This window comes from Acinonyx jubatus, chromosome E4 (assembly GCF_027475565.1).
Source record: "Acinonyx jubatus isolate Ajub_Pintada_27869175 chromosome E4, VMU_Ajub_asm_v1.0, whole genome shotgun sequence".
Lineage (NCBI taxonomy): Eukaryota > Metazoa > Chordata > Mammalia > Carnivora > Felidae > Acinonyx > Acinonyx jubatus.
This window is the reverse complement of record NC_069395.1, coordinates 48,111,113-48,138,942: the sequence shown is the minus strand read 5'-3', so window position 1 is coordinate 48,138,942 and position 27,830 is coordinate 48,111,113. Positions and strand designations below refer to the sequence as shown.

General features: G+C 36.8%; 1 protein-coding gene across 8 annotated transcripts in view; it reads left to right on the top strand.

Moving 5' to 3' along the window:
- Window positions 1–27,830, top strand: part of RALGPS2 (Ral GEF with PH domain and SH3 binding motif 2) — a 164,794-nt gene that overhangs the window by 26,913 nt on the left and 110,051 nt on the right. For 7 of the 8 annotated variants that reach the window (XM_027074314.2, XM_027074312.2, XM_053209458.1 and 4 more), the window contains exons 2-5: window positions 3,348–3,493; window positions 9,266–9,370; window positions 11,923–11,973; window positions 27,189–27,272. In XM_027074314.2, coding sequence (XP_026930115.1) covers window positions 3,437–3,493; window positions 9,266–9,370; window positions 11,923–11,973; window positions 27,189–27,272 — 297 coding nt within the window. In that variant the 5' untranslated portion in view covers window positions 3,348–3,436. Of the gene's footprint in view, window positions 1–2,514; window positions 2,746–3,347; window positions 3,494–9,265; window positions 9,371–11,922; window positions 11,974–27,188; window positions 27,273–27,830 lie in introns of all 8 variants that reach the window. The other variant, XM_027074310.2, reaches the window with a different exon arrangement.

Sequence of the window (27,830 nt, the reverse complement as noted above, 5' to 3'; positions counted from 1 at the left end):
GGGATTTTTGTTTTATTCCAGATACATCGTTTTATGAGTTAAATGGACTTTTATGGGCTGACTTTCTGAATAGAGCTTCTGGCTAAAATGTATACACACCCACCACAACCAAAAACATACAAAACAAACATGTGGAGCACAGTTTATCTTTTTGCTTGGAACTTTCTGTTATCTGAATTCTAGTTAACCTATATTTATATTTTGGGCCAGGTTGCGTGGAAGATCTCAGAGCTCTTACGTGTTAGGATCACTTGGCAAATTGGCAAATTATCATCAGGGAATCTTTACTGGAGATAGAGATTTACTTAAGATTTTCCCCTTTAATGCTCATTTATTTGAAAATCTCTCATCAAGTATTTAGTTTGGGGCCAGTTAGGTAAATGGAAGTATAAACTCTCTGTGTAAGATATGGGTCAGTTAATCGATCATTCCATTACTTCTACACTTCAGTACAGATGCAACAAAATTACATCTGAAAGGCTTATTATGTATAGAATCTCTGTTGACTTAAGGTAGAATCATTGTAATCCTAGTGAATTTTTTGAAGTCGCTTCATTATTTTTAAGTCTTTCTTTACACTTTGGGAAATATTATTCCTAATGATGATAGCATAACTTACTTTAGAAAAGAATATGTATCTGCTTTTGTGAAATGAGATTCATTAGTGAGAAGTTGACACTTTGATTTTAATCCTTTGTTCGTTTAGTTAAAAAGTATTGGTTTCTTGGTGTGAATACCATTGAGAAGGTGGGGTGTTTAGGAGATGTGCCTGCACATCTAACGTGCCTGCAATTTAATAATTTAGTTCCATGACCTCAAGCAAGGAACTAAATCTACACATTTCAGATTTCCTGTTTGGGTATTATATTGCTTGGAAAGAAGCAATATCCTTGTTTTTGGATTTTAATTGCTTAGAAAGAAGCAATATACCTGTTTTGGGAATTAAACCCAAAGGTTTAAATTTAAAGATTAACTGTCTTCAGAAGTTTCAGAATGAATTTAATTAAGAAGAGAGCTGTTGTGATGTTGGTAATAATTATGAATGATTGTGTCATTTGTAGCTCTAGGAAAATTAAATAGTAAAGTATGTATTTGTCTTGTTTAATTTGAACTTTTCCTGTGTGCAAAACACAGAAAGGTTTTGAGATACATACTAAGAACATAAATTTAGTTTGTATCTAAGGATTTAATGTTTGTATGATATCATATGAGATCTTAAACTTCACTTCAGCATTAAATAACACTGATATGTAGTACATTTACAAATAGTTTCTTTAAGGTATGCTTTACTGTACTTTTTTTAAAGTTAAAACCAGGCAGAGAAAACTTGATTCTTTACTGTTAGAGTTTAAAAATGTGTAATGTTTATTTCTGGTCTATAGTACTTCATTTTCAGTAAATAATAGTAAAAAAAATTACCTATTTGAAGAGTAGATTGAATACATTTCCTGTAACAATTTAATTAAAATCTTTTTCTTTAACACTAGGGGGCACTCTTGACTTACGGATTCATATCTAAATTAATCTTCATGCATAGACTGTGGAATGAAATGAAATTATCTGAAAACATGTTATTGCAAACTGAATGTTGACTTCAGAGAGAATTTGCATTATCAAGCTAATTTTATATGGCAGTGTAAAGAAAAGTTGATCTTAATAGTGGCATAAGAATAATGAACCTTATAAAATGAAATGCCGTAGATTGGAGGAAATGAAAGTATTTCAGTGCTCTGTTCACTTTCACGTTGACTTTTCTAAGTGGGTTCTAAATGGTTTTAAAAACCCATTATTTCTAATATCTTTCTCATTTAAAAAAAGTCTAGCACCACGTTTTGCTCTTAGCAGGTATTTAGTATATATCTGAAGAAATGAAGATAGTCTTAAGATATGATTGAAGGATGCAAACTAGCAGTAAATTTTAAGCATTTGAAAACCAAAATGTTTTGCTACATTCAGGAGACCTATTTTAGGCGTGTTTTCATTCACTGTGTTTTCAGTTGGGATTTTGGAGATGCCCACCAACATGTATTTTGCCAGAGATGTATTTCTAAGGCTTTTGTCTTAATTCAGAGACTGTGGAACTTAAGCTTTGTGTGGATTAAGTAGACAAAATCTGCATCATCATAATTGTACACTTATCACGTGTCAGCACTGTTGTGTGGGCTTTGTATATATTCATTTCTCCTCATCACAACTCTGTGAGATAGGCACTTACTGTTACTTTTGTTTAATAGATAAGGAAACTGAGCCCAGAAAAGTTAACAGTTTTCTGGGTTCAAACTTAGGCAGTCTTGTTCTAGAGTCTGCTTCTAAATCACTGTCCTCTATTGCTTATCCGGAGAGAGGAAACTTAGCATCAAGAGAATTATTGTTATTTTAGACTCAGTTTTTAAAGCCAGTGTAATTTAAAACACCTAATTTATAGACACTTATCATTTCTCTTATGAAAAAGGATCATTGAAATTCAAAGTTAGAAAGGGGACTTAGAGTCCATTTGCCTCTGTCATTTTATAGAGAGGAAGAAATTCCATCCTAGACAGAAGTTACCGACACAGCGTTGTCCAGCAAGTTACTTGTGGAAAGGGATGCGAAGCTCAAGTAAATATCCTGGCTTACAGTGAAGTGGAAAGAAGTGTGATGTTGTGGAAATAATATTTGACTAGAATTTTAGATGGCTCGAATTTTATTCTTGCCTCTCCTCATTTACCAGCCTGCATCATCAAAAGCTCTGTTTCTTTGTGCTGTGTGAGTATAATAATGTCATCCTTAATTTAGTCTATTGGTAGTTGTGAAGGTCAGTGTGATAATGATTGAAGATATTCAGTAAACTTTAAAACCCTACACAAACAAACGTATATTGTGGTATTTTTATGACACGTTCTGTAATCTTTTATTTTTAATTACTTGCATCTTTGTAAACCAGTTTATCGGCAATGACAAACTTACTTAGTATTGCTGATTTATAGATGTCTTTCAGATCTCTAAAAAATGTATTGAGTTATGCCATGTGTTACTTTGCCACATGGTGTTTTACACTTTTTATTTACTTAAAGCTAAAAAAGGTTTTTGAATTTTTCTCACACTAAGTGAAAAATTATACTTCCGCTTTATGGATGAAGAACATAACAATAACGTGTATCGAATATTGCCCATGTGGTGTTTCTGACCATTTGGAAATAGCATCCATGATCGTCCTCAAGCTGGATATAGTGACTTAACTGAAATAAAAATAAAAAACTTCAGTGAAGTTGAAGTGTTTTATTTCTTGGCATGGTGATAGGCGTGGATTTGCTCTCTTAAACGTCCAGTAAGACATAGAATAAACATTTTCTGTTTATTTTTTACAGGAATAATAATGTATTTGTGGCCTTGGACATGAAGCAATCAGTCTTCTGTTACTGTTAACGTAGTGTCAAGGACTGATGTTGTGGGAAGCATGGACCTAATGAACGGGCAGGCAAGCAATGTTAATATTGCTGCTACTGCTTCTGAGGTAAGAATTTTTAGAAGTTTAGCTGTAGAGTTTCTTACCTGGCATTCTAATTTTTCAAGCATTATGGTTGGTCACAGCTTTAACTCAGAATTTGAGAAAAGGGCTACAAATTTTTTAATTTTTAAAAAGCTTTTGTTTTTTATTTTTAAATGTTTATTTGAGAGAGAGAGAGGGAGGGAGAGGGAGGGCGCACACAAGTGGGGGAGGGGCAGAGGGAGAAGGAGACACAGGATTCAAGCAGGCTCTGTGCTGATAGCCTAGAGCCTGATGTGGGCTTGAACTTACAAACCTTGAGATCATGGCCTGAGCCGAGATCGAGTGTCAGACGCTTAACCAACTGAACCACTGAGGCACCCCCCCCCCCCAAAACTGTTTTAATTGTTCCATTCATGTGTTCTATACATCTTAGAAACAGGTAATCCTTATTCACTTAAGGTATGTGACAAATGATTACTTAAAACTTTTTCTTGGGTTTAGTTAAAAAAATTTTTTTTGATGTTTATTTTTGAGAGAGAGAGAGAGAGAGAGGCCAAGCATGAGCAGGGGAAGGGCAGAGAGAGAGGGGAAGGGCATAGAGAGAGAGGAAGACATAGAATCCGAAGCAGGCTCCAGATTCTGAATTGTCAGCACAGAGCCCGACATAGGGCTTGAACCCACAGACTGCGAGATCATGACCTGAGCTGAAGTCAGACGCTTAATCGACTGAGCCACCAAGGCGCCCCTTGTGTTTAGTTTTAAAGGATACATAGAATGTATATATACATACATAGACTGTCTTTTTAGGGTATTTTTACATTGCATGAACCTTGAGGACAATAATACAAGTGAGAATAAAAGATTCTTTTTTTTTAGAATCACATAATTTTGACACTGTCCAGATCCCTTGATTCCCAGTCTCTTAAAGGAGATCAAAAACCATTAGGCTGAAACGTTGGAAGGGGTGTAGCTTAGAGTGTAAAGATGGAAGTGAAGACTGAACTAGATGCCCATCTCTCTAGTTAATGTGTTGGGATTTTATTTGTGCCTCAGTTTTTCTTTTTTGCTTTACCTTTAAATCTAGAGTATTTGCCTTCTTTCCTTAATAGCTTAGCAAACAGCTCCTCTATTTCTCCTTTATTTTTCTCTTGTTACAGAGGATGAGAATAATGTTTATGACCTTTTAACACGTTGGCCTCAAAGTTGCTTAATAACTTCCAACTCCATTTTGTCCCAGCCAGTTACTTAGGCCTTGCTGTCAGTGAAAATATTCTAAGTCTGTGGTTTCGATTATTTTTCTTATGCTGATGATTTCTGTATTTCTATCTCTAGCTCTTGCTTCCCTCATACATTTTCATTAAGCATTTCTGATGAACCAGACATTTTATGTATAATATGAACAAAATCCAAGTTACTTGTTACTATTCTGCTCTACAACCTGTAAAGAAAATAGTCCAACCCCTTTCTCTGACTTTTGTTAATAGCGTTACCAATTTCCCATCACTGTCTATATCAACACTATTTCCCTAGCCATCTAAGTTTGATATTTAGATTTGTCATTAACTCACTTCTCCTTTGTGTATCACAACCCATTTTCTCATCACAGCAGGGAGAATATGCGAGCAGAACAGAAGTTCCAGTTCTGTAATGTAACCACGCAAGTGATACCCCATTCTCTCTGCCACATTCTGTTGGTTAGAAACAGGTCACAGTGCTGCCCACACTCAGGTGGAGGGAGCTCCACAGGATGTGAGCGCCAGGAGATGCAGACACTTGGCAGCTGTTGTAGAGCCTGTCCCGCACTCCTCCTCTCTAGGATCCGGCCCTTTTCTCCTTATTTCGACCAGCACCATCTGAGTTTGGTCATTATTTCTTGTCTAGATTATTGCAGCAGGCTTTTATTTAGCTCGGTCTTGCACTTCCATTCTCTGCTATTTTGGGTCCGTTTGACTATAATTCAACCTTAATGTTCTTAAAATACAGCTCTTAAGCTTTTTTGTATCCCCAGATTGTCCATGGTTCCCCATTGCCTGTTAATTAAATGCAAATGACCCTAAACCTTTTATTTAAGACTTTCCTCATAATGGCTCTAAATTTTCTTTTTAATAGACTTAACTTCTGATAATTATCAACTTGAAATTTCATTCTAATGAAAGAATACTACATCTTGCTGATGTTTGTATAAACCATTCTTTTCCTACTTTGGTTACAGCCTTGTCTGTATTAGTTTTTCTACATGGAATTTCTCTTCTCACTCCAGTGTGCCTCTCCCTCTCACTGCACAAAAAAAATACATTTTGTCTGTCTTTCAAAACCTATTTCAAATGTTATACTTTCAGTAAAGTCTCTTCCTCATCCCCTCAACAGATAAGAGGTTTCCTATTTTGAAACTATCACTTAAAAAATCCCACTTTTAAAATAATTTTTTTCAATAAGTGTATATCACTTTAATTCCTCCTTGAGACAGGGATTATATTATTATATGTTTGTATATATGTTTATATTACATACATATAATATATATGGGTGTTTTTATAACCATATTTTTGAATATGTTAAGTGTATATGTATATATATATAGGATATTTATAACTATATATCCTGAAACATTTGGTCTAATATTGCAGGAAACAGTACACAATTATTTGTTATATAAAATAGATCATTTTACTGTAAAAAAAAAAAAAAAACTGCCCTAAAAGTGAATGAATTACATCAGGCCTCGGAGTAATACAGTTTAGCATATGGTAAGTGGAAAAGGCTGTCTTTTAAATTGTTCTACACTGTGGTAAGAAAGTAAAATTTAAAAATACATATTTTTTGCCTTTTCTTAAAATAGAGATCTATTAATATAACAAAATGCAAAGATCCCATAAGTCTGAGAAGCTTATTAAATGGATAAAATACTTGATCGTGTGATTGACTTCCCTGTCTTAGTACCTTTATAGTTAACCTGTACCAAAGCTTCTGAGATCAGAAGAGTTGCAGTGAAATTTTCTTTTCCAGATATTGAGAGGTGTCAGTGGTTTTAATCTTGTCTTGAATATAGAATTACTACTCTTCCCTTAGTGGACGTTATACTTAAATACTGTGTAGCTTATCAGTACCAACTTCTTTATTGGTATTGGGGAAGCAGATAGATATGCCTCTTAATTTCTTAAGCTTCTCCTCTAATGGCTTGTAAGGAGGAAAAAAGGAAAGTGATTACTTGTATTGATAAGCAATAAAATTGCCTTTATGATTTGCTAACTTGTCTTGAGTGAGTTAAAAACTTGGAGAAAATTGCCAAGTTATGTTTAAAATTAATGTCTCCACTTGACAATGTATTTGGTTATTGGGGCAGTAACTGATGTCTGTTTGAATGTTTGACATTATAAGTAAATTTCTAAATTAGTCTTGGGATATAAAATAATGATGTTGACATACTATAATCAGAATTACAGAGAATAAGCACACAAAATGCTGTTAGGAAAAATGATTATGGGACGTTGGGTTTCTGCTAGATATGTAGAGGTTGGAATTCATCACTCCTGTCCTCACAACATGAAAAAAAATGAACAAACTGAAAATCAGGAACTCTTCTTAGCTCTCTCAGAAAATTGATGTCACAGAGCAAACTGACATTGATGACCCAAAAACTGGAGAGAGGCAAATAGGAAATTAATTTACCAAGAGTATAAATCACTCTAGCCAGAAATGGGTAGAAAAACTTAAGCTGTAGTTGACAAATTGCTGGAGGCATTGTGTAGACTAGCAACTAGCTTGAAGTTAGAAACTCCTGAAGGCCCAGTCTTAGGTTCTCCCAACCCCCACTTTAGTGTTTTACCTCCAGAAGCTCTACCAGGTTCTCACAGTGAAGATCAGAGAAAAATACCCTCCTGCTTCTAGCGGGGGGAGGGGAAAATAACCATTCTGAATTATACCCAGTGCATTATCTTCTCCCCTGACCTCAAGGGAAACTCCTTTACCAGAGACCTACTTGGGGCAAGAGAAATACCCAACACTAGCCCCCTCCTGCCTTTCTTTCTCATTTTCTCAGGGATCAGCAGTGGTGGTGGGGTACTGAGAAGTACTTGAGGTCACAGCCCAAGGGCATAGGCTCACAAAAAGACCTTATAGAATACTCCCCCCCCCCCCCCCCCCGTACTTCACCACCACATCAACAGGGCTCCTGTATAATAGTGAAGGATTATAGCAGAAGGAACTGCAAGACACAGATTCTAAGAAGGAGTTTCTAGGGAAACCCAAAGACAAAAAGAAGGACACTAGAAGAATTGAAGAGTAGACACATCAAGTACAATAAACAGTAAACACAGCATAACTCCTACCTATAGAAACATAAATCCTTATACTGAAGACCTGTTTACCTCTCAGTTCCTATTACCCAGTACATTATGTCTGGTTTTCATAAAATTATAAGGAATGCTAAAAGGTAAGAAAAAGACGTAGTCTGGACAGACAAAGCAGGTACAAGAGCCAGACTCAGGTCAGATATGGCAGAGTTTTGGAATTCTCTCTGGATAATTAAAATAACCATGATTAATAATGCTAAGGGCTCTAATGGAAAAAATGGACAACTTGTAAAAACAGATGGACAATGTAAGCAGGAATACTGAAAGAAACTATTAGAAATCAAAAACTTGGTGACCAAAATGGAGAATGACTTTGGCTCACCAGTAGACTGGTGGCCAGTAGTCAGTCAGCGAAAGAATTAGTAATCTTGAAGATATGTCAGTAGAAACATCCGAAACTAAAATGCAGAGAGAAAATAGAATGAAAAAAATGGAGTAGAATATCCAAGGACTGGGACAATGACAGAGGGTGTAACATACACGTAATGGAAACCAGAAGGAGAAGAGAAAGGGGCAGAAAAAATATTTGAAGTAGTAATGGTTGAGAATTTTCCCAAATTAATGACAGATCCTTTCCTTTGAAATGATTTTGATACTTAGCTGCTAATGAAGGTGAGAGAAAACAGAAAAATGAGGCATAATGACAAGTGTTCAAAACTGATGGATAACAGCTGGTAGTTTGACATACATATTTATACATTGGCAACTGAAATTTGGTGAATTTTTTTGTGCCGTTAACTGTAGCCACTATTTAATAGAGCATGATCTAATATGTTCTTATAGCAATGATGCTCTGATTTCAGCCAACTGAGGCAGAGTACATTTTTATCTCGTGGTACAGATGAAGTGGAAATTGAACAGAAATAAACTTTTCAGAGCCAAAAGCCACCTATTGTTTTATATGTAATAACAGCAAATTCAAACTTAAAATAGTAACCTTAAAACAGAAAACTGTTAACTTTGTAGTATAATGGGAAGAATAGTATCAATTGTACTATTGCAGACAGACATCACTTAACAAATATGATCGGATTACTTAGTTAATGAAGTTCTGAATGTTTTATGATTTAGGTTATGAAAATAATTTGTATTTTTCTTTAAAACAATAGTTTAAAAATTATAAACAGAGGTATTCTTCTCCCCTAACTTGCCTTTACCCCATTTGAGAATCATAGAACTTGTTAAAATCTTTTATTTCTGTAAGAAATGATAGGATGTCAGGATGAGGAAACTGACAGACAAGAAAATGACTCATGTAAGAACCTAGAAATTTAAAGAGATTAGATTTTTCAGTTGTCTGAGCCTTTTATCTGGTGCTTTTCCAGCTAAGCAGCGTGTTGTACCCGGTTTTTCTACTGTGTTTTCAGTTTAATGCCAGTGGAGTTTCTGTGGCACTGACTGTGAGACAGTATTAAAATGGCTGCATTTTCTTTCAATTTAACAGAAAAGTAGCAGTTCCGAATCATTAAGTGACAAAGGTTCTGAACTGAAGAAAAGCTTTGATGCTGTGGTATTTGATGTTCTTAAGGTTACACCAGAAGAATATGCGGTAAGCCTCCTGCCTCCCCTTTCTCCACTTTTTGCACATAACTTACACATTGATGCTATTGAGCTAGAATTTGTACAGCACAGCAGAAGGAGGTGGTTAAAGAAAACTGGCTAGGGGCATTGATGGAGAGACTAGTACAGCAGTGGAGCAAACAGGAATGATGAAATGGGGAAGGGAGAAGGGCTGGGGAGTGGTTTAGAGCAGCTTCCTATGTTACACTCTCAGCTTGGCAGATAATAATACTTCCCACCTAAAACTAATGTAACATTGTGTGCTACTCAAAAACAAAAACAAAAACAAAAAAACAACACACACACACACACACATTAGGAAAAAAAAAAAGTGAGTGCTTACCTTTGAACTGATTGTTTTTGTCCCTCCCTGTACCACCTCCCCAAGCCACTGTGCTTTATTGACCTATGTAAGAAGTATTTTGACTTTTTTGTAGACTAAAAAACTGAAAAATGAAATTTGAAGGCATTATTGTGATACCATGAAAGATACCTAGAAAAACTTCTATTTCTTAACTGACATAAATGTTCATTTATTTAATTTCTGTTTCTCCATTAACTTGTTAACAGCATCTGTTGATTTTCTGATGTTGAACCACTCTTGCATTCCAGGAATAAACTATATTTAATCATAACATGTTATATAATCATAATACGTTATTGGGTTTTGTCTTCTATCTGTAGCCTTAATTGAGATAGAGATAGGGCCATAGCCATATGCAGCCCTTAGGTGTGAGTTGCCACTACCAGTACAATTTCATTGATTTTTATAAATGGGGAAGAAAACCTTTTTATTAATATTAGATTTTATATTACTGTTAGGGGGAGTACAATTTAATTTTTTTTTTCAACGTTTATTTATTTTTGGGACAGAGAGAGACAGAGCATGAACGGGGGAGGGGCAGAGAGAGAGGGAGACACAGAATCGGAAACAGGCTCCAGGCTCTGAGCCATCAGCCCAGAGCCCGACGCGGGGCTCGAACTCACGGACCGCGAGATCGTGACCTGGCTGAAGTCGGACGCTTAACCAACTGCGCCACCCAGGCGCCCCAGGGGGAATACAATTTAATAGTCACAATAATACTGCTCTATGAACCAGTAGATCTTATTTTTGGTTTTGATTTTGATTTTGATTTAATGTATAACTGTCCAAATTTTTAAATTATTTTTCTTTTCTTTTTTTAAAACATTTGTTTATTTTTTCAAAACCACACTCAGATACTACCTCACGCCAGTCAGAGTGGCCAAAATGAACAAATCAGGAGACTATAGGTGCTGGAGAGGATGTGGAGAAACGGGAACCCTCTTGCACTGTTGGTGGGAATGCAAATTTGTGCGACCACTCTGGAAAGCAGTGTGGAGGCTCCTCAGAAAATTAAAAATAGACCTACCCTATGACCCAGCAATAGCACTGCTAGGAATTTACCCAAGGGATACAGGAGTACTGATGCATAGGGGCACTTGTACCCCAATGTTTATAGCAGCACTCTCAACAATAGCCAAATTATGGAAAGAGCCTAAATGTCCATCAACTGGTGAATGGATAAAGAAATTATGGTTTATATACACAATGGAGTACTACGTGGCAATGAGAAAGAATGAAATACGGCCCTTTGTAGCAACATGGATGGAACTGGATGTTAAGTGAAATAAGCCATACAGAGAAAGACAGATACCATATGGTTTCACTCTTATGTGGATCCTGAGAAACTTAACAGAAACCCATAGGGGAGTGGAAGGAAAAAAAAAAAAAAAAAGAGGTTAGAGTGGGAGAGAGCCAAAGCGTAAGAGACTCTTAAAAACTGAGAACAAACTGAGGGTTGATGGGGGGTGGGAGGGCGGGGAGGGTGGGTGATGGGTATTGAGGAGGGCACCTTTTGGGATGAGCACTGGGTGTTGTATGGAAACCAATTTGACAATAAATTTCATGTATTGAAAAAATAAAGGAATACCTGAGAAAATGGTTTAAAAATAAAAAAATAAACTTCACAAAATTTAATTAAAGAAAAAAAAAGGCATCTACTCCTGAAATCATTGTTTCACTATATGCTAACTAATTTGTATGTAAATTTTAAAAAATAAAATTTAAATAAATAAAAACATTTGTTTATTTTTGAGAGAGAGAGAGCACGAGCATGAGTGGGGGAGGGGCAGAGAGAAAGGGAAACACAGACCTCAAAGCAGACTCCAGGCTCTGTGTGATTAGCACAGAATCCATGGACTGCGAGACCATGACCTGAGATGAGGTCGGACACTTAACTGACTTAGCCACCCAGGCACTCCTTTTTGTTTTATTTTCTAACTTTACTTCATTTATGTCACAAGAAAATATGAATAGGTATGAGATAATTTGAAGTAATCATATTTAATGGTACAAGGGCTAAATTTTCATTTTCTGTAATGCCTTATAAAAATGACTCTTTTTCTGAAGTAAAAATATGAGTATTCAATACATTTTAGTATAGAATATAATTCTAATTTAGAATATATGTCATGTCCTAGAATTCCCAAGAAATTGTCATTTTTTACTTTCTATTTCAGGGTCAGATAACGCTAATGGACGTTCCAGTATTTAAAGCCATTCAACCAGATGTGAGTAGTTTTAAGAACTTTTCTTTTAAATATACAGAATGGTCATTAATAGTATCCCAAATTAAGAAGTTTTAGAAATGTCAGATTCATATTAATGTTTCAGTGTTTAAAGATTTTGATGTGACTGTCCATATACTATTCAGGCGTCAGAAACTCATGTGGCAGTCATAAACACAAATCACTGAGTCACAGGCAGGACTGATGAATCATTTTGGATGATTAGGCTTTGTCACTCTTCTGAGGGGGGCACTAGACTTAGGGTGAATGGTCACCCAAGGCTTTGAAACTTTTTCGTGGGAGAATGGGAATGAGAAACTGGGTTTCACAACTCACTACAGCAGTTTTTTCCCTTACTTTATTTATGACTTTAAAGTATGACTCTGTGTTGACATTTTTAGAGAGAAGAGGGAGGATCAAGGAAGGCATTTTTTACTTTTATTAAAAAGGAGACTGACATTTATTATGCATCTACCTACTGTAAGCCATTTAGTATGCTGTGTGTGTGTATGAACTTGAGTGTGGTAATGTATATTACTGATGAGAAGACAGAAAGACAGTTGTCCTTGCTGCACAGCTAAGTGTAGGAATTGGGTTTCAAACTGGTGCTTTTTCTATTTCTACTCTTACCAAGTAATAATACAGGTATGATTTTGCACCCCAAAATGAAGTGTGATAATACCAATATTCAGTACCATAAGATACATATTTTTTTAATTCTTTTGGGAACAAAATGTAGTGTATTTGTTGTATATAAAAGTGTGCAGTGGCCTTGAACGCTGTAATTACTATAAGGAGTTAGAGAAAACATCTGTATCTTAAGTGGTGTAGACAGTGTGATTTTAAAGTAAGTTAGTTAATGTCTTAGTATCTCAAGTTTGTCATTTACAAAAGGAAGGAGTGGGCCTGAATGATCTCTGAGTCCCTGTCATTTCCACAATTCAGTGTTTTCCTAACATTTGCCCTATACCATGAGGATTCTCTCAGTAGAACCATTAGATTAGCAATAGGAGGAGCAATCTGTTCGACACATAACATGCAAACAGAAAATGGCTTTTGTATTTAGATGACAAAAACTTGCATTTCCTCACATCCCTGAACAAAAGAAACTAAATTCTTTACAAAAATTACACTTTTTTTTGCCCAGAAATTCAGCCGTCTTATCTATAGACAGGTTTTTCTTTTGAATAAACTGCAGTGACCATATTACTGTGTCATAGGAGAGTAGTCCTATCCATTGGATACACAGTGTGAACCACTTACATAACTTTACATTTTCTAGTAGCCACATTATGAAGTAAAAATGAAACAGATGAGGGGCACCTGGGTGGCTCAGTCGGTTGAGCATCCGACCTCAGCTCAAGTCATATCTCATGGCTCGTGAGTTCAAGCCCCGTGTAACACTGTGCTGACAGCTCAGAGCCTGGAATCTGCTGCAGATTGTATGACTCCCTCTCTCTGCCCCTCTCCCACTCATACTCTGTCTCTCAAAAATAAACATTAAAATTTTTTTTCTAAATAAAAAATTAAACAGATGGAATTAATTGTAATAATTTTATTTAACCTACAACATCCAAAATATTATCAGTTTGACTTTTAATCAGTATAAAATTATTGAGCATTTTATATTTTTTCTCTACTAAGACCTTGAAATTCAATGTGTGTTATACAGTTACAGCACATCTTTATTTGGAGTAGCCACATTTCAAGTACTCACTAAGCATTAGTGACTAGGGGCTTTGGACATTGAAGATCTAGATAATAATTACTGAAGACATGGAATTCAGGTCACTATGGGAATTTTTTATCTTCCTGAGACATCTGACACTACTTTGTGAAATTCAGAAGTGAGCCTTAAAATTCCTTGGTCCCACTTCCTTATCTAACTTAATACCAGTCTTACTGATTTTTTTTTAACATCCTGAGTATCTTCTCTATCCATTTCCTCTCTACTCCCAACACCCCAATCCAAGATACCATTTTATCTCAGCTGTAGTACCTTCTTCCTGATCTACCTGCATCCATTGACCCTTGTAAACTCTTTTCTGTCCAGCACCCATAGGAATGTTTTCGAATGTGTAAATCTGCTCATAAGGATCCCTCTGCTTAGAACACTGCAGTGGCTTTCTATTGCTCTGAGGATAAAGACAAACTACCCTAATATGGTCCACAAATCTCCTCATAGTTTTGCCTCCTTATGTATCTTCTGCCTCATCCTAGTCTAGCCACACTGGCCTTTTCATCCCTGTCACCACTGAGCCTGTGTACATCCTAGTTAAGTCCTGTTCATCCTTCAGTTCTTAGGTCAAGTTTGACTTCCTCAGGGAAGCTTTTTTTGTCTTCCCGGCGGTTCTCCTAGTGCTCTCTGCTTCTTCACTACACTTGTCAGTTGCAAGTTTCCACTGATGTTTTGTGATTCAACAAGTATTTGCTGAGCATCTGTTACATGCTAGGCGCTGGTTTCGTTGCGAGAGATACAGCAGCAAACAGACTAAAATTCCTGCCCTGGTGGATTTTATATTTGATGAAGTGAGCTAGAGAGTGTGTCATGAAAAACATAAAGCAGCCAGAAGAGAATAGGAAGTGAGGACAGTGGGGGTTTTGACTGCAGATGGGATGGTTTCAGGAAGCCTTCACTGTGAAGGTGCCATCTGAGCAAAGACCTGAAGGAAGCGAGAGAGTGAATCCTGGGTGTTTGGGGGAGAGTGTTCCAGGCAGAGAACAGCCAGGACAAAGGCCAGTGAGCTGCATGATGGAGGGAGGGAGGGAGTGAAGTAGAGGAGGGAGGTAGAGTGAGGGCTAGATGGTCTAGGGCCTTGCAGATCATTACTCTGAAAAAGATGGGAAACTCTTGGACACTTTTGAGTAGAAGAGTGGCAGTTTCTGACTGAGATTTTCAGTAGCGCTTTAGGTTAGCTGTGACTGCTGACTCAGGTAGGGAGTTAGGGCGTGGTACCAAGGACTGAATTGAGGAGACCAGGTAAGAGAGCAAGGTGGCTTGGGTCAGGATGGGATCAGAAGAGATGGTGAAAAGTTGTTAGACTCTGCGTGCAAGAGTAGTTGCGGGTGATGCCACGGTTTTTGGCCTGATGCCAGAAGCATGTACTTGATATTCTCTGAGATAGAAAATTATTGTGTTCACAACTCCTGGAGCTGCCATTCATATCAGAATATTATATGCAATGTTGCCTTGTGGAGAAAGGCCAGAGCCTTTTGGAGGAAAGGGCAGGAGTTCGGCTTTGGACATGTTTGGGTTTACAAGTCTGTTAGAACATTGAGTTAGGTGATAGATATTACGTTACTTGTCCAGGTTGCAAGTGTAGTTTGAGAGAAGTCCCCATAGAGATACTTAAAGTGTAAGGTGAGGTTACCAGGAGAGTGAGTATAGATGAGAGAAGGGTCCTACTTGGTGCTTAAGTGGAATTCGCAAAAGATGAAGAAGCAGCAGTGAGTGATTTAGGAGGAAAATCAGGTTATTAGTATGGAATTAGGTGAGCCAAGTGAAGGAAGTATTTTTAAGAAGGAAGGAGTGATGAGGTGTGAAGTGTGGTTCATCGTGTGCTTATTTGGTTAATTGCTTGCTGCTTCCACTAGGTTTTAAGCTACATAAAGGCAGAGACTGATAATTTGCTTCCACTGTTTTATCTGTCTGGCATGTAGTGGAGCTCAATATTTTGAATAAGAAAATGAATACAGTGTTCAGTAAATATTTGTTCAGTGAGACAATGTTTTTAAAAATTGAAGCAGTAACTGTTGAAAGAAATGATGTAGCACAAAAATATTCTTGTTATGTATTAGTCTCATATAATCCTCAAGATTACATTAAATCTGGCAGTATAAACAGGACTTTTGTCATCTGATAGAAAAATGTTTTCTATTATATTTTGAAATTTTCAAGACCTACAACAAGACGTAAAGACTAATAAGATGAACCTCTCTGTACCCACCTCAGCAGTGCTTTGAGCCGCTCTGCGTTCTGCCCCGTTCTCCCTCTTCCCTCCTCCCATCCAGCTAGCCACTATCCAGTATTGATTTGTATCATTCCTGTGCATTGAGCTATATTTCCTCTATGAGTATATATGTCCCTTAGCAATATGTGCCATTGCACGTTTAAAATTATTTATGTGAAAGGCATCCTGTTGTTTTAGTCGTCTTTAGCTTACTTTTTATGTTCAACATTGCTGACTAGCACCCATGTTAATATATGTACTGTAGTGCATTAAGTACTGACTTGAGTTGTAGAGTATGAATGTCTTTGAGTTTATTAAAGACAGTTTTCACTTCAGTTGTTTTCTGAAGTGTTTGTTCAGATGTTTATTATGTCAAAACTCTTGCTGTCGACAAATAAAAGATTAAGCCATGATGTCAGTCTAATGTATTAGCCTTTTTATTAGCATAAAATGCATAAAACTTCACATACTGTGAAAAGATAGTGGTTATCACTGAATCGAATAAATTTATCTTGATATTTCTGTCCATTATTTCAGTGTTCAAGTCTCTATATAACTTTATGTAAAACTTTAAAAATTGTATATGTACTTGATGAAGCTTTAAAAGATCTTTAGTTCGCTAAAACTACTAATCAAAACTCGCTATTACATGTGTGTATCTATTTCAGGTGATGCTTTATTCACGTTTTCCAAAATGAAATCTGTACTAATGTAAACTTAGAAGAATAAAGATTCTGAATCCAACTATGCGGTTTATTGATTTTAGTTGCAGGTCGGTGATTAAACCACACAAGTCTCGCTCAGTTTTCTACAGTAGAGACAATTGCTGAGTTACCTGGAACTTTTTACAATATATATCTCTCATTAATTCAGTTCCCTGAGTAGGACCCTGTAATTCCTACCTGTTTGGGGAATTCTGTATTCCCAAGTCTTCTGTGTTAAGTAGAATTTAGCCAGACTTGTTCTACCTAAACTTGTTCTTAACTTGTAGGAAGAAAGGGGTGACTATACAAAGTGCAGCTGTTTTCTCAGAATAAAGTAGCTTATCTACAATGTCTGTTATACATTATGCCTGAAAACTGCTTGGGGGGAAAAAGGAAAAGTTGTAAGCCCTTTATTTCACTGTAGAACCTTATCTTTGAGGTGTCGAAAAAATTGTTATGATATAGGGACTGTTCTTAGTCATCAGTAGAAAACTCGCTAAATAAAATCACATCTTTAAGAGCAGATCTGAATCAAACGAAATGCTAATCCTGGTTTTTCTCCAACCCTGTGTCACACCCAAAAGTACCTCAGATTGAAAGAAGGAAAAGGAATAGATTTTGGTACTTTGTTTCTTAGTTCTTTTGTTTTGTGGTCAGAAGAATGGAAAACATTCTTACCAATGAAAAGAATGTTAAAGGAAAGTTCATCAGTAATTTTAAAACTACTCATGGTAAGACCACAACTACATAGAAAAAATGTTTGCTATACTTTTATTTTTAATGGTTCCTTGTCTGCGTGATGTGCACTGTCTATCCATTTTTAATGCCATTCAGAAACCTGGGAGTCCTTCTTTTCCCTTTTTCTCTCCATCCTGTTTTCCTTCTTCTTCAATTGGTTTTACCCCCTAAATAACTTATCTCTCCTTCCTCATCTGTGTCAACTTTGGAAGATTATTTATTAAAAGAATACAGTGTTTTTATAGGGCTGTACCCCATCGGCTCTAGAAATGTGAGCACTCCATAGTGTCTGTGCATAGTTGTTGGGCCTGCAACCGGTCTCAGCTCGGCCAGTCATCTATATACTGACAGATCCCTCTCCATCTGAACACATTGCCTTGATAGCTGGTGCTACAGAAATGCTAAGAATCTTCACTTGCCCACTGGCCCAAGCAGTGTGGCCAAATTTGGAAGCGTCTGTGGATGGTGATCCCTCCTCTCACACAAAACCCGGCTTTTCACACTTTCCTCCTCTCAGTAAGCAACCATCTCTTAGTGATGGGGAGGGCGCACAATGATATGGTTACTGAAATTGTGATTATAGTGATTACAAAGAAGGAGAAATGTTAGTAGCTCTATTGTTTATATTCAACTACTGTTCATGTGTCCTTACAACTCTTACTTACATGGAGCTACTCATTCTTTCTTTTCATTAGTTAAAACCAGTTTGGGGCATAAATTGCCATGCATTTTGCCACTTACTTTTTTCTTTTTTGGTCTGTGTCTAACATTCACAGCTCTGAATGGGTGCTCACAGATTTTTACTTCCGTAATTTCATTTACTTTAAAATTTATTTCAAAGCCCTTTGGATCCCCAAAAATAATTTCCAATGGCAAACCATAAAAGGGAGCCGGATGACTTGTAGTTTTTTTCAGCTTTGCCATTTATAGATCGTGCCATTAATAGAATCGATTTCATGTCTTTGGCCTTTTAAAAAATTACTGAATCTATGAAGTAAAGGATTTTGGACCATTGGATCTATATAATACCTTCTAGGTCTTCCAGAAATTCCCAGAAGTAGGATTATTTTTATTGGTGACTTCAGAGTAAGGGCTGCAGTTATGTGTAGTTCTCACTCAGTAATAAATACAATTTTGATTAAAACTTCAGGAAACTTAAGGACGTGATACAGGTTGAGTGGCGATCATGAGTCAAGCTCTTACAGGTTGGGAGTCTGTTATACCCTCACTAGAACATAAATTCCACAAGGGCAGAAAACTTTTGTCTGCTTTGTTCACTGATACATCCCTAGTGCGTAGAATATTACCTGTTCTGTATTTGAGTTTGGTAAGTGACCATTCCCAAGCTTTATACTGTATAGCCTCCAGGCATGTCATCTCCTAGTGTTTACCGTGTTTGGAATCATTTCTGCAAGAGTCTGTTACTAGTCCAAGAAAGTGACTTTTATAAAATCGTGTTTTCTTTATGGAAAAAGGAGTTTGGGGTTTTTTTTCTCCCACCCGCAATTAGGAACATTTTCAGGTGTTTTGCCTAGTATGAATTATTTAGTGCTTAGTAAGGGCAGTTTAAGGATTCTATGGATTTATTAATTTCTAGTATGAATTTTCTGGTATTTAGTTGAAGCTCTGCTCTTGTTAAGGTTTTGTTTTTGTTTTTGTTTTGTTTACATTTCTTATACATATAGATTTCCCTGGTGTGATCCTCTCTTGATCTTGAAGGTTTGTTTTCTTTTAGAACCTTCTTATCCGTTTATAGGACTTCCCTCCGGTGTGAGTTCTTTAATGTTGAGTTCTGAAGGATTCCCATGTTTATTACATTCATGGGGGTTTGGTTTTTGTCTAATATGAATTCTCTCATGTTCTATAAAGCTTATATTTTTTCTGAAGGCATTTCCATGTTCATTACATCAATGGGATTTCTCTTCAGAATGAGTATTATACTCAACACAGGATAAGTTATGACAGAAAGTTTGTTTGCAATCAGATTTTCTTTCTAGTTGCAATGCTCTGGTACTTTCAATAACTCTTAAAAGGGTGAACTGTGCTTGAAATCTGTACTGTAGTCATTACATTGGATGATGTTTGCCTCTTACGAGGTTCTTAAGTGTTCACAAAGCGACTGGCTCTCACAGAAAGTCCTCTGACATGTATTACCTTCAAAGAAGAAAGTTTGACACTTTATTATAATTTCCAGTAAGTCAGTACAGTAAGCCATTAGATTGTATCAATAAACAGACATTAAATACAGAGGATAGATGAGGCCCTCCTGTATTCCTGTATAACTGGGGTACCCTAGAGACTGAGGAAGAATGCTGGTTAAGTGAGGGAAAGTACGTAATAGGTAATTCTGAATCTTACTAAAACATTTCTGAAAAACTTAGAATTGAGATACTTTTGACAGTATGTAAAAGAACTTTCTGTATGCTAGCTTTTTGTGATGCAGAGACTATGATCTTGGCAACATACGAAGTTCCAACATCAGGAATACCATAATTCTGTCTTTGTTTTAATGAAGACTATCATTTGCATTAGAGTTAAAATGTAAACCATTTATGAATATAGTGAGAGCTTTGAAGAAAGCAAAGAAGACCTGAAAGATTTGAAATTTGCTGTTAGAAGCAAGGTGGGCTGTTTTGTAAGTTCTGTGATTGCTCCTCATCACCACGAACTTCCTTACTACATAGCAAGGTCAGGCTTAGAATAGAACGAGGGGAGTGAAGAGGAACATGACTGACGGGGAGAGGAGGTGTGCCACGGCATCGGTGGTAGCAGAAGGTAGCACCTGCCTTTATCTCGGCTGTTGTTACAGGGGCAGCGTTAATTAATTAATCAATTAACTAATGTGGGGAGGAAGGTGGAGGGGGAACAGAGAATGTGAGTACGTTAGGAAAGAGAATTGATCTTTTGACCTCACATATCATATTGCAGTTTTATAGTTTCAAAACTTTATTCTGTTGATTAAAAATACAGGAGTTGTAGCAAGCACATCGTCTGTGGCTGAGACTTCTTTCTAAATAGCCATATAGGACGAATGCTAACGGGTATATTATATCCCTTTAAAAAAGCTTTGCATTTTTGAGCATAAGAGTGCCTTAGCAATAATTATCTTCTCTCATGTGTCAACTATACTTGAGTGAAAAAACAAACTGTCTTCTTCCTGTGAGGACCCCCCACCCCTGCAGTCTTGTGTACATTCCATCGCCTTTTCTTTTCTTCTCTCATTCTCTGTCTACATGCTGGTCTATATTGGCCTTTTCTCTTCTTCTATCTTTAGGTATCCCTACAACATCACCCTTAGAGCAGTCCTTTTAAGAGTGTTGGAACCTACAAGATGAAATTTAGATCAAGAATTTGACTTTACAGAACAAACCTACAAGAGGCATAAGAGAAGCTGTGGCTCCTGTGAAATTCAGTAATTCTTTCATAGGGTAGGTGGTCCTCAGTTGCGGTGTCTGCTTCCCATGTGCTTCCGAAATAAACTCAGTGGAAAATCGGGCTCGACAGTTTCAGGGCTCAAAATGCACCCGTGAATATTCTCGCAAATACACTTTCAATGCCCAGTTAAAAACTGCCTTTATGTGTGAGTTACTGTTAGATTGCTCTTTACTGCCTGATTTTAAAATTCTAAGTTAAATCCATTTGAATGGATTTTAAGAGGTATCAAGGTTGCTCTATTTCATTGAGCCTTTGCTGAAATAGAGGCTGACTTACATGGTGTACGCAACTCAAATCAGTCCTGTTCTTAAATCAGACCTTTAAAAAAATCCTTTGAGTCACTAAGCTTTCTTTTTGGTATTCATGGGAGATGTTTTAGTATAGGATAACCCTTGACTAGGCTGCTCAGCTGTCAAATGCAAGATACCATGGGTGGGAGGATTTATTTCTTACATTGTTCCCTAGTGTCTCTTGGAGGAAGATCCAAAGTCCGAGGCAAAGGAAAGAGCAGTTTTTTTCTCAGAGAAGTTCAGTGGCTGTTGAGAGTTACAGTTGGGGCAGGGCAAAATTCCTCTAAGGCTAGCTAATACAAATGCATGTCAAGGTTTAAGAAGAAATTAGTGAGTTCTTGGAGACCCAGTGCAATTTCAGCTCCATAATTCATTAAATGGATTTTTGTTGTTATTGTTGTTGTTTAACTTTTTATTTTGAAGTAACAAGAGATTTACTGGAACTTGCAAAAAATAGTACAGGGATAATTAGGGATTCATATGAAATTGCAAAAATACCGCAGAGAGGTCCCATTTATCTTTCACCCAGTTTTCCCTAGAAGCTACATCTCATATAAGCATGGTACAGTATCAAAACCAGGGAATGGACTGCAATAACATTTATTTATTTATTTATTTATAGCATCTTATGTATTGTTTTGTCTAACCATCATCTCAGTCAAGATACAAAACTATTACAATACCACAGAGGTCTCTCTCCCTTGTACTACCCCTTTATAGTCAGCCAGCCCCACTCCTACCTACTTCCCACCGTCCTTAATTCCTCGAACCACTAATCTGTTCTCCATCAGTTACAGTTTATTATATTAGATGTGCTAGTAATATAGAATTGTCTCAAAGGGGAAATGGTAGCTACTATCTTAAGAGGTTTAAAAAACCTGCTTGTTTCTTCACATTTAAAAAAAATTTTTTTTTAACGTTTATTCATTTTTGAGACACAGAGCGCAAGCAGGGGAGGGGCAGAGAGAGAGGAAGACAAAGAATCTGAAGCAGGCTCCAGGCTCCGGGCTGTCAGCACAGAGCCCCATGCCGGGCGCAAACTCAGAGTGGCCAGATCACGACCTGAGCCAAGGTCGGACGCTTAACTGACTGAGGCGCCCCTCTTCACAATTTTTAAGTACAAATTCCTTTAGAACGGAGGGCTCCAGTGGAATAATCTATGTACTCCCAAGTGATGTGACTATAGATTGATTCATCCCACCTCCTTTCTGTTGGCTTCCAAGGGTTCTGTTAAGGGACAAAGCATTTTTCCATTAAGTTAATGATGTTGCAGTGTTCCAAGAATTGGATGAATTTTTCAAAACCTCTTATTTTTTATTTGAAGAGTCAGAAAAGCAGTCAAAAGGTTTTCGTGTAAAAAAATAAAGCCATAATTCACTGACACTTTTACTGGGTTCCTTGTTTATCATAATTTATAATGGTGAAGATAGGTTCAAGTGAGTATGTATAAAGCACTTATAATAGTGCCTAGCACATGGTAATCTCTGTTAGTGTTAATTCTTTCACTGCTGCTGTTAAGACACCTGTTCTCTGGATGAGAAGGTTTTGAGCATAAAACCAGAAGATTAAATCACACAGAAGAGGACAATGAAAGTACTGGCTACTTTAAACAAACAAAAGAGTAGGCCCCCTTTTGCACATAAACAAGATTGGGAAGGTGTTTTCATAGGTTTTCTCTCAGTGGTGGGTTTATAAGTGATTCACAGCCTCCACCCTCCCTTTTCTCTCCTTTTTAAAACAAATCTTGTTCATTCAATTTTTTTAAAGAAATGTTTATTTACTTATTTTGAGAGAGAGAGGGAGAAAGAGAATCCCAAGCTCCACACTGTCAGCACAGAGCCCACCATGGGATTTGATCTTACAGACTTTGAGATCATGACCTGAGCCGAAATCAAGACTCAGACGCTTAACTGACTGAGCCACCCACGCGCCCCCCTTTTCACTTCTTTTAACAAAGGCACCTCTTCCTTACAGTTGGGGAAATTAAAGTAGTGATATACAAAAAGAGGATAAATATACCCAGATTTGGTGAGACTGTTGGGAAAGTGACTCAGTAGTGGTGGTATAAATGACTCGGTATTTCAGGAGGACAGTTTGACAGGTATCAAAGCCTTGAAAGGGTTCAGACTCTTTGACCTAGTGATTTTACTTCTAGGACTATATTTTTAGGAAATGATCAGAAATGTCAGAGAAGGTGCAAGGATATTCATTACTTATGGTACAGCCTTACTTATAACAGGAAAATGACATTTACGTTTTGTGTAAAGCTGCATAACTGAGTTTGAACTCTATCAAATGGCTATGTTGACATCAATTTGACACAGACACTGTATATTAATAGCATTAATATGTATTTGGAAGTTATATTAATTGGTTTAAAATGAGCTCAGTATTTGTACATCTAATCCGAGGAATTTTGTCCTAAAATATGCCATCTTTATGTAGTTACATTAATATGGTTATATTAATATTTTTAGAAAAAATATTTTCTAGAAGTTTGATGTTTTTAATATAGCTGTCATGTCATTTTCATGTTCGTGTAGTATCTGTCACTAAATATTTTCTGTCTGTACAAGGAGGTAATGTGAAATGAGCCTGTATCTAGGCTAACAAGCAGTTGTCTTTTTACTGTAGAGTTGTTTCTGTTCCATATTTTCCTTTAGTAATTTCAAATCTGAAGGTTGTGATCTAGCTTTAGATTTTAAAAAAGTAATTGGTATCTTCAGAGCATTTACTGCTTGTCCGCTGTGTTAAAGCAATGATTGCCGTTTCTTCCTTTAGTATTCTTCATCTCCATTGCTCAAGCCGAAAACTTGGGAGTCTTGGTACCTCTGGACACCTCATTCTTGGCTTACATTGTGTGGATCCAATTTTTAACCAGATCCTGCCTGCCTCCAAGATATCTTGAATCTACCACTTTTTCCAATATAAGGAAACAAACATTACCTTAATTTTTGTGTTTTAGTTAGATTTTGTAGTATCACCGTAACTGTTTCCTCAGTCCCCTCCTCAGTCCATTTCTTTCTGTTTCTGTTTTAAAATTTTATGGAAGACAGGCATGCATCACATTTAAGAAGTCCCGTATTTCCACCGGCCTCCACCCTTGAGCCCCATGCTCATCCAGTGCCTTAACTATTCCTTCTTGCAGGAATTTATGTCCAGTTTTCAAATAATATGTCTAAATGGCTATTGTTTACGATTTAAAAAATTTTAAAGTTTATTTATTTTGAGAGAGATAGTACGAGTGGGGCAGAGTGGGGCAGAGTGAGGCAGAGTGAGAGAAGAGAGAGAATCCCAAGCAGGCTCTGAGCTGCCAGTGCAGAGCCTGATGCAGGGCTTGAAACCACAAAGCTGCGAGGCCATGACCTGAGCTGAAAGCAAGAGTCGGACGCTTAACTGACTGAGCCACCCAGCTGCCCCTGATTTTTAAAATTTTAGATATGATATATTGACTCTGTACTATAGAAAATGATTTCACACTTTTATATTGTTTCCCTTGACCTTTATACAGTTCTGTTCCTCCTCTTTTTCGCATATAGTTATGTCACAGTTTCAACATGAATAAGTAATCATGGCTCAACTGTTCTTTACAGTGAAGCCATGATTACTTAAATTTTGTGTTCCTTGAGCTAACAACTTACTTAAGCTTTCTCTGTACTTGTCACTAATTCTTCTGCCAGAAGTGAATATAGTGAATGTGTCTTCTCAGTGTGTTCAAACACTTAGGTATTGTTTCATTTTTGAGAGGTATCTCTCTTGGAATCTCTTACCTCTTGCTTAGTTACTATCTGGACTGTTGTTCTTAAGCTCTGCTCACAGCTATGTCCCAGGATCTCCCTTTATTGATAAACTGGGTTTTGCAATATTTTCTTTCTGTATTGGTTCCTCAGTTTCTTGGATCCCGTGTCTTTTTTTTTTCTTAATTTGCTCGTTTGTTTTGAGGAACCACATATTTTCCTAGCTGAGAATAGGTCCCTAGAAAACAAATTCTCTGACACTTGCATGTCTGAAAATGTCTGTAGTATACTTTCATACTTAATTCATTTTTTTGTTGGACAGAATTCTAGGATTTTGAAGACTTTGTTTTCAGTTGTCTTTATCTTTCAGTGTTGCTGTTGAGGTATCTGATACTTTGATCTGCGTGTGATCTAGTTTTATTTTGTTTTGTTTTTGAATCTTACAGATTTAATCTCTTAGTCTCCAGTGTGCTACAGTTTTTTTGAGGCTAGGCCTTGTTTTGAGGGTTTTAAAAATTTAATCCACTGTAAAGAACACTAGACAGATCTTGTTCTTCAACTTCTTAGGGGAGGGGCATTAAAAAATTTAGCGGGGGCGGCGGGGGACACCTGGGTGGTTCAGTCAGTTAAGCATCTAACTCTTGATTTCAGCTCAGATCATGATCCCAGGATCACGTGATGGAGCACCATGTTGGGCTTCATGCGGAGCAGGGAGCCTGCTTAAGATTCTGTCTCCCTCTCTCCCCTGCTTGCATGCCCATGCACACAGACACTCCCTCTCTCTAAAATAAAACTAAAAAAAATTTTTTGGGGGGGTAAGTTATTTTTCTCTATTTTCTCTGTTCTCTCTTAAAATTCCTGTTATTGGGACACCTGGGTGGCTCAGTTGGTTAAGGTCTGACTTCAGCTCAGGTCATGATCTCGCAGTTTGTGGGTTCAAGCCCCATGTGGGCTCTATGCGGACAGCTCAGAGACTGGAGCCTGCTTCAGATTCTGTGTCTCCCTCTCTCTCTGCCCCTCCCCCGCTCACACTCTGTCTCTCTCTCAAAAATAAATAAACATTAAAAAAATTATAAAACTCCTGTTATTATTCAGACATTGACTTTTACGGACTCTCTAATTAACAGAATATTTGGATCCTGTTTTGAGCTTATTTTTTAAAAGATTCTATCACCTTTATCTCACAACTCTTAGAGTGATTTTTAAAATCTCCCTTAGTGTGTTTTTCATTTCCAAAGGCTGTGTTTTGTTCTCTGAATAGAATGTATCCTTCTGTTTCTGCCTAATGGGAGCAATACCTATTCTTATCTGAGAGTAGTAAATATATGGTTTTGTCTTTCTCTTCTCTCAGTTTTTTTGGTTCCCTTCCCTAACTCAGCTTCCTCAGAGTCTTTTTTTTTTTTTTCCCTATAGATTCTATCTCTTTTTGGTGGTGGTTATTGGTATTATAGCAGGATCTTTAACCTGTTTTGAACATTGGACTCCCTTGGCCCCTGAATGAAGCCTATGAATCTGAACCCTTCTTTAAAATCAAAGGAAATCAATCCTATTAAAATACACTTCCCAAAGTATTTTGTAAAACTGTCACATAGCAATATATATGTGCTTTTATGTTAACATTAAGTAAGATCCAGAGATGATGAGCTCATAATATCAAACTAGTGATGAGTATCAATGATAGTTTTGAGCTATCTGCACTAACTGTAATGTGATATGAAAATGAAAATATCTGTGATTTTTATCAGTGGTAACGTCACACGCATTGCCATTTCTTCTGTAATCTGTACTCTACATTTAAGATAAAAAGGAATGTCATATCAGAAGTTAGTATAAAATAGAAATCTAAGTTTTTAAGTTTATTGAGCCCTTTGAATTCTCTTGACAGACCCTGTGGGGTATCAAGAGCCCTTTTATTAGAGGTTTCATGATATATATGGGGTAGTTGGCTGTCAGCTCAAAGAAGAAGGTACTGGAAAGCTGATTGGAAGCTCTGAGTAACTGACTGGGAATGGGGCTTGCTTGACAGCTAGTAGGGTTCACTGTACGTTGTAGGAAGCCTAGCTCTCGTTATCTGTAGGTCCTTCTGTTGACACTCCGATATCTTCAGAAGGAGAATCCACCAATCTCCCTGTGGAGTGTAGGTCTAGTTACCTGTGTTCTAATAGACAGGTAATTTTGCCCTCTTACATTCTACGGGTAAAATTTGTTTTTATGATTTAACTGAATGGTTACAGTATTAGATATGTTCCTCTTGAATAAAATGGCTCTAGGAGGGGACACAACTGTCTTTAATGTTGTGAAACCCTTAATATAATAAGAAAACTGGGCTATTTCATGAACTTATTTTTAACCTATTTTTTTCAGGAGCTTTCAAGTTGTGGATGGAATAAAAAAGAAAAATACAGTTCTGCACCAAATGCTGTTGCCTTCACAAGAAGATTTAATCATGTGAGTTGCCTATAAAATTTTGATACTTAGTTTCTGAAATTCAGTTCCTCAATATATAATTTTTCATTAAGAAGTAGTTTAGCTTTTCACATGAATGCTGGCATATCTTCAGCCAGTATCTCTTCAAATACTGTCCCCCTGCCTGATCTCTATTTTTTTTCTTCTGTAATTTCTGTTGGAAATTTGTTGGTACTTGACATTCTTTTTTACCTGTTATCTTAACCTTTTGTATTTTATACCTGTTTCTTTGTGTTCCATTCTGCATTATTTCCTCAGTTCTGTATTTCAGTTCACTAATTCTCTTCAGATGGGTCATTTCTATTTCAAGTCTGTGTACACTTTTACACTAGTGTGATTTTTTTTATATTTCTTAGATAATTTTCATCATTTTATTTTATAATTTCTGTTATTATCCAGAGTCCTTGGAGTACTAATTCTCTGTCATTTCTGCTAATCCTTACTCAAAATGGTTTGTATTTTTATACATTTTCTAATTTTGGATTGAGCACTCATCATTTAAGCTTATACCTGTACTTTGTGGGAATTCAGCTGCCACCT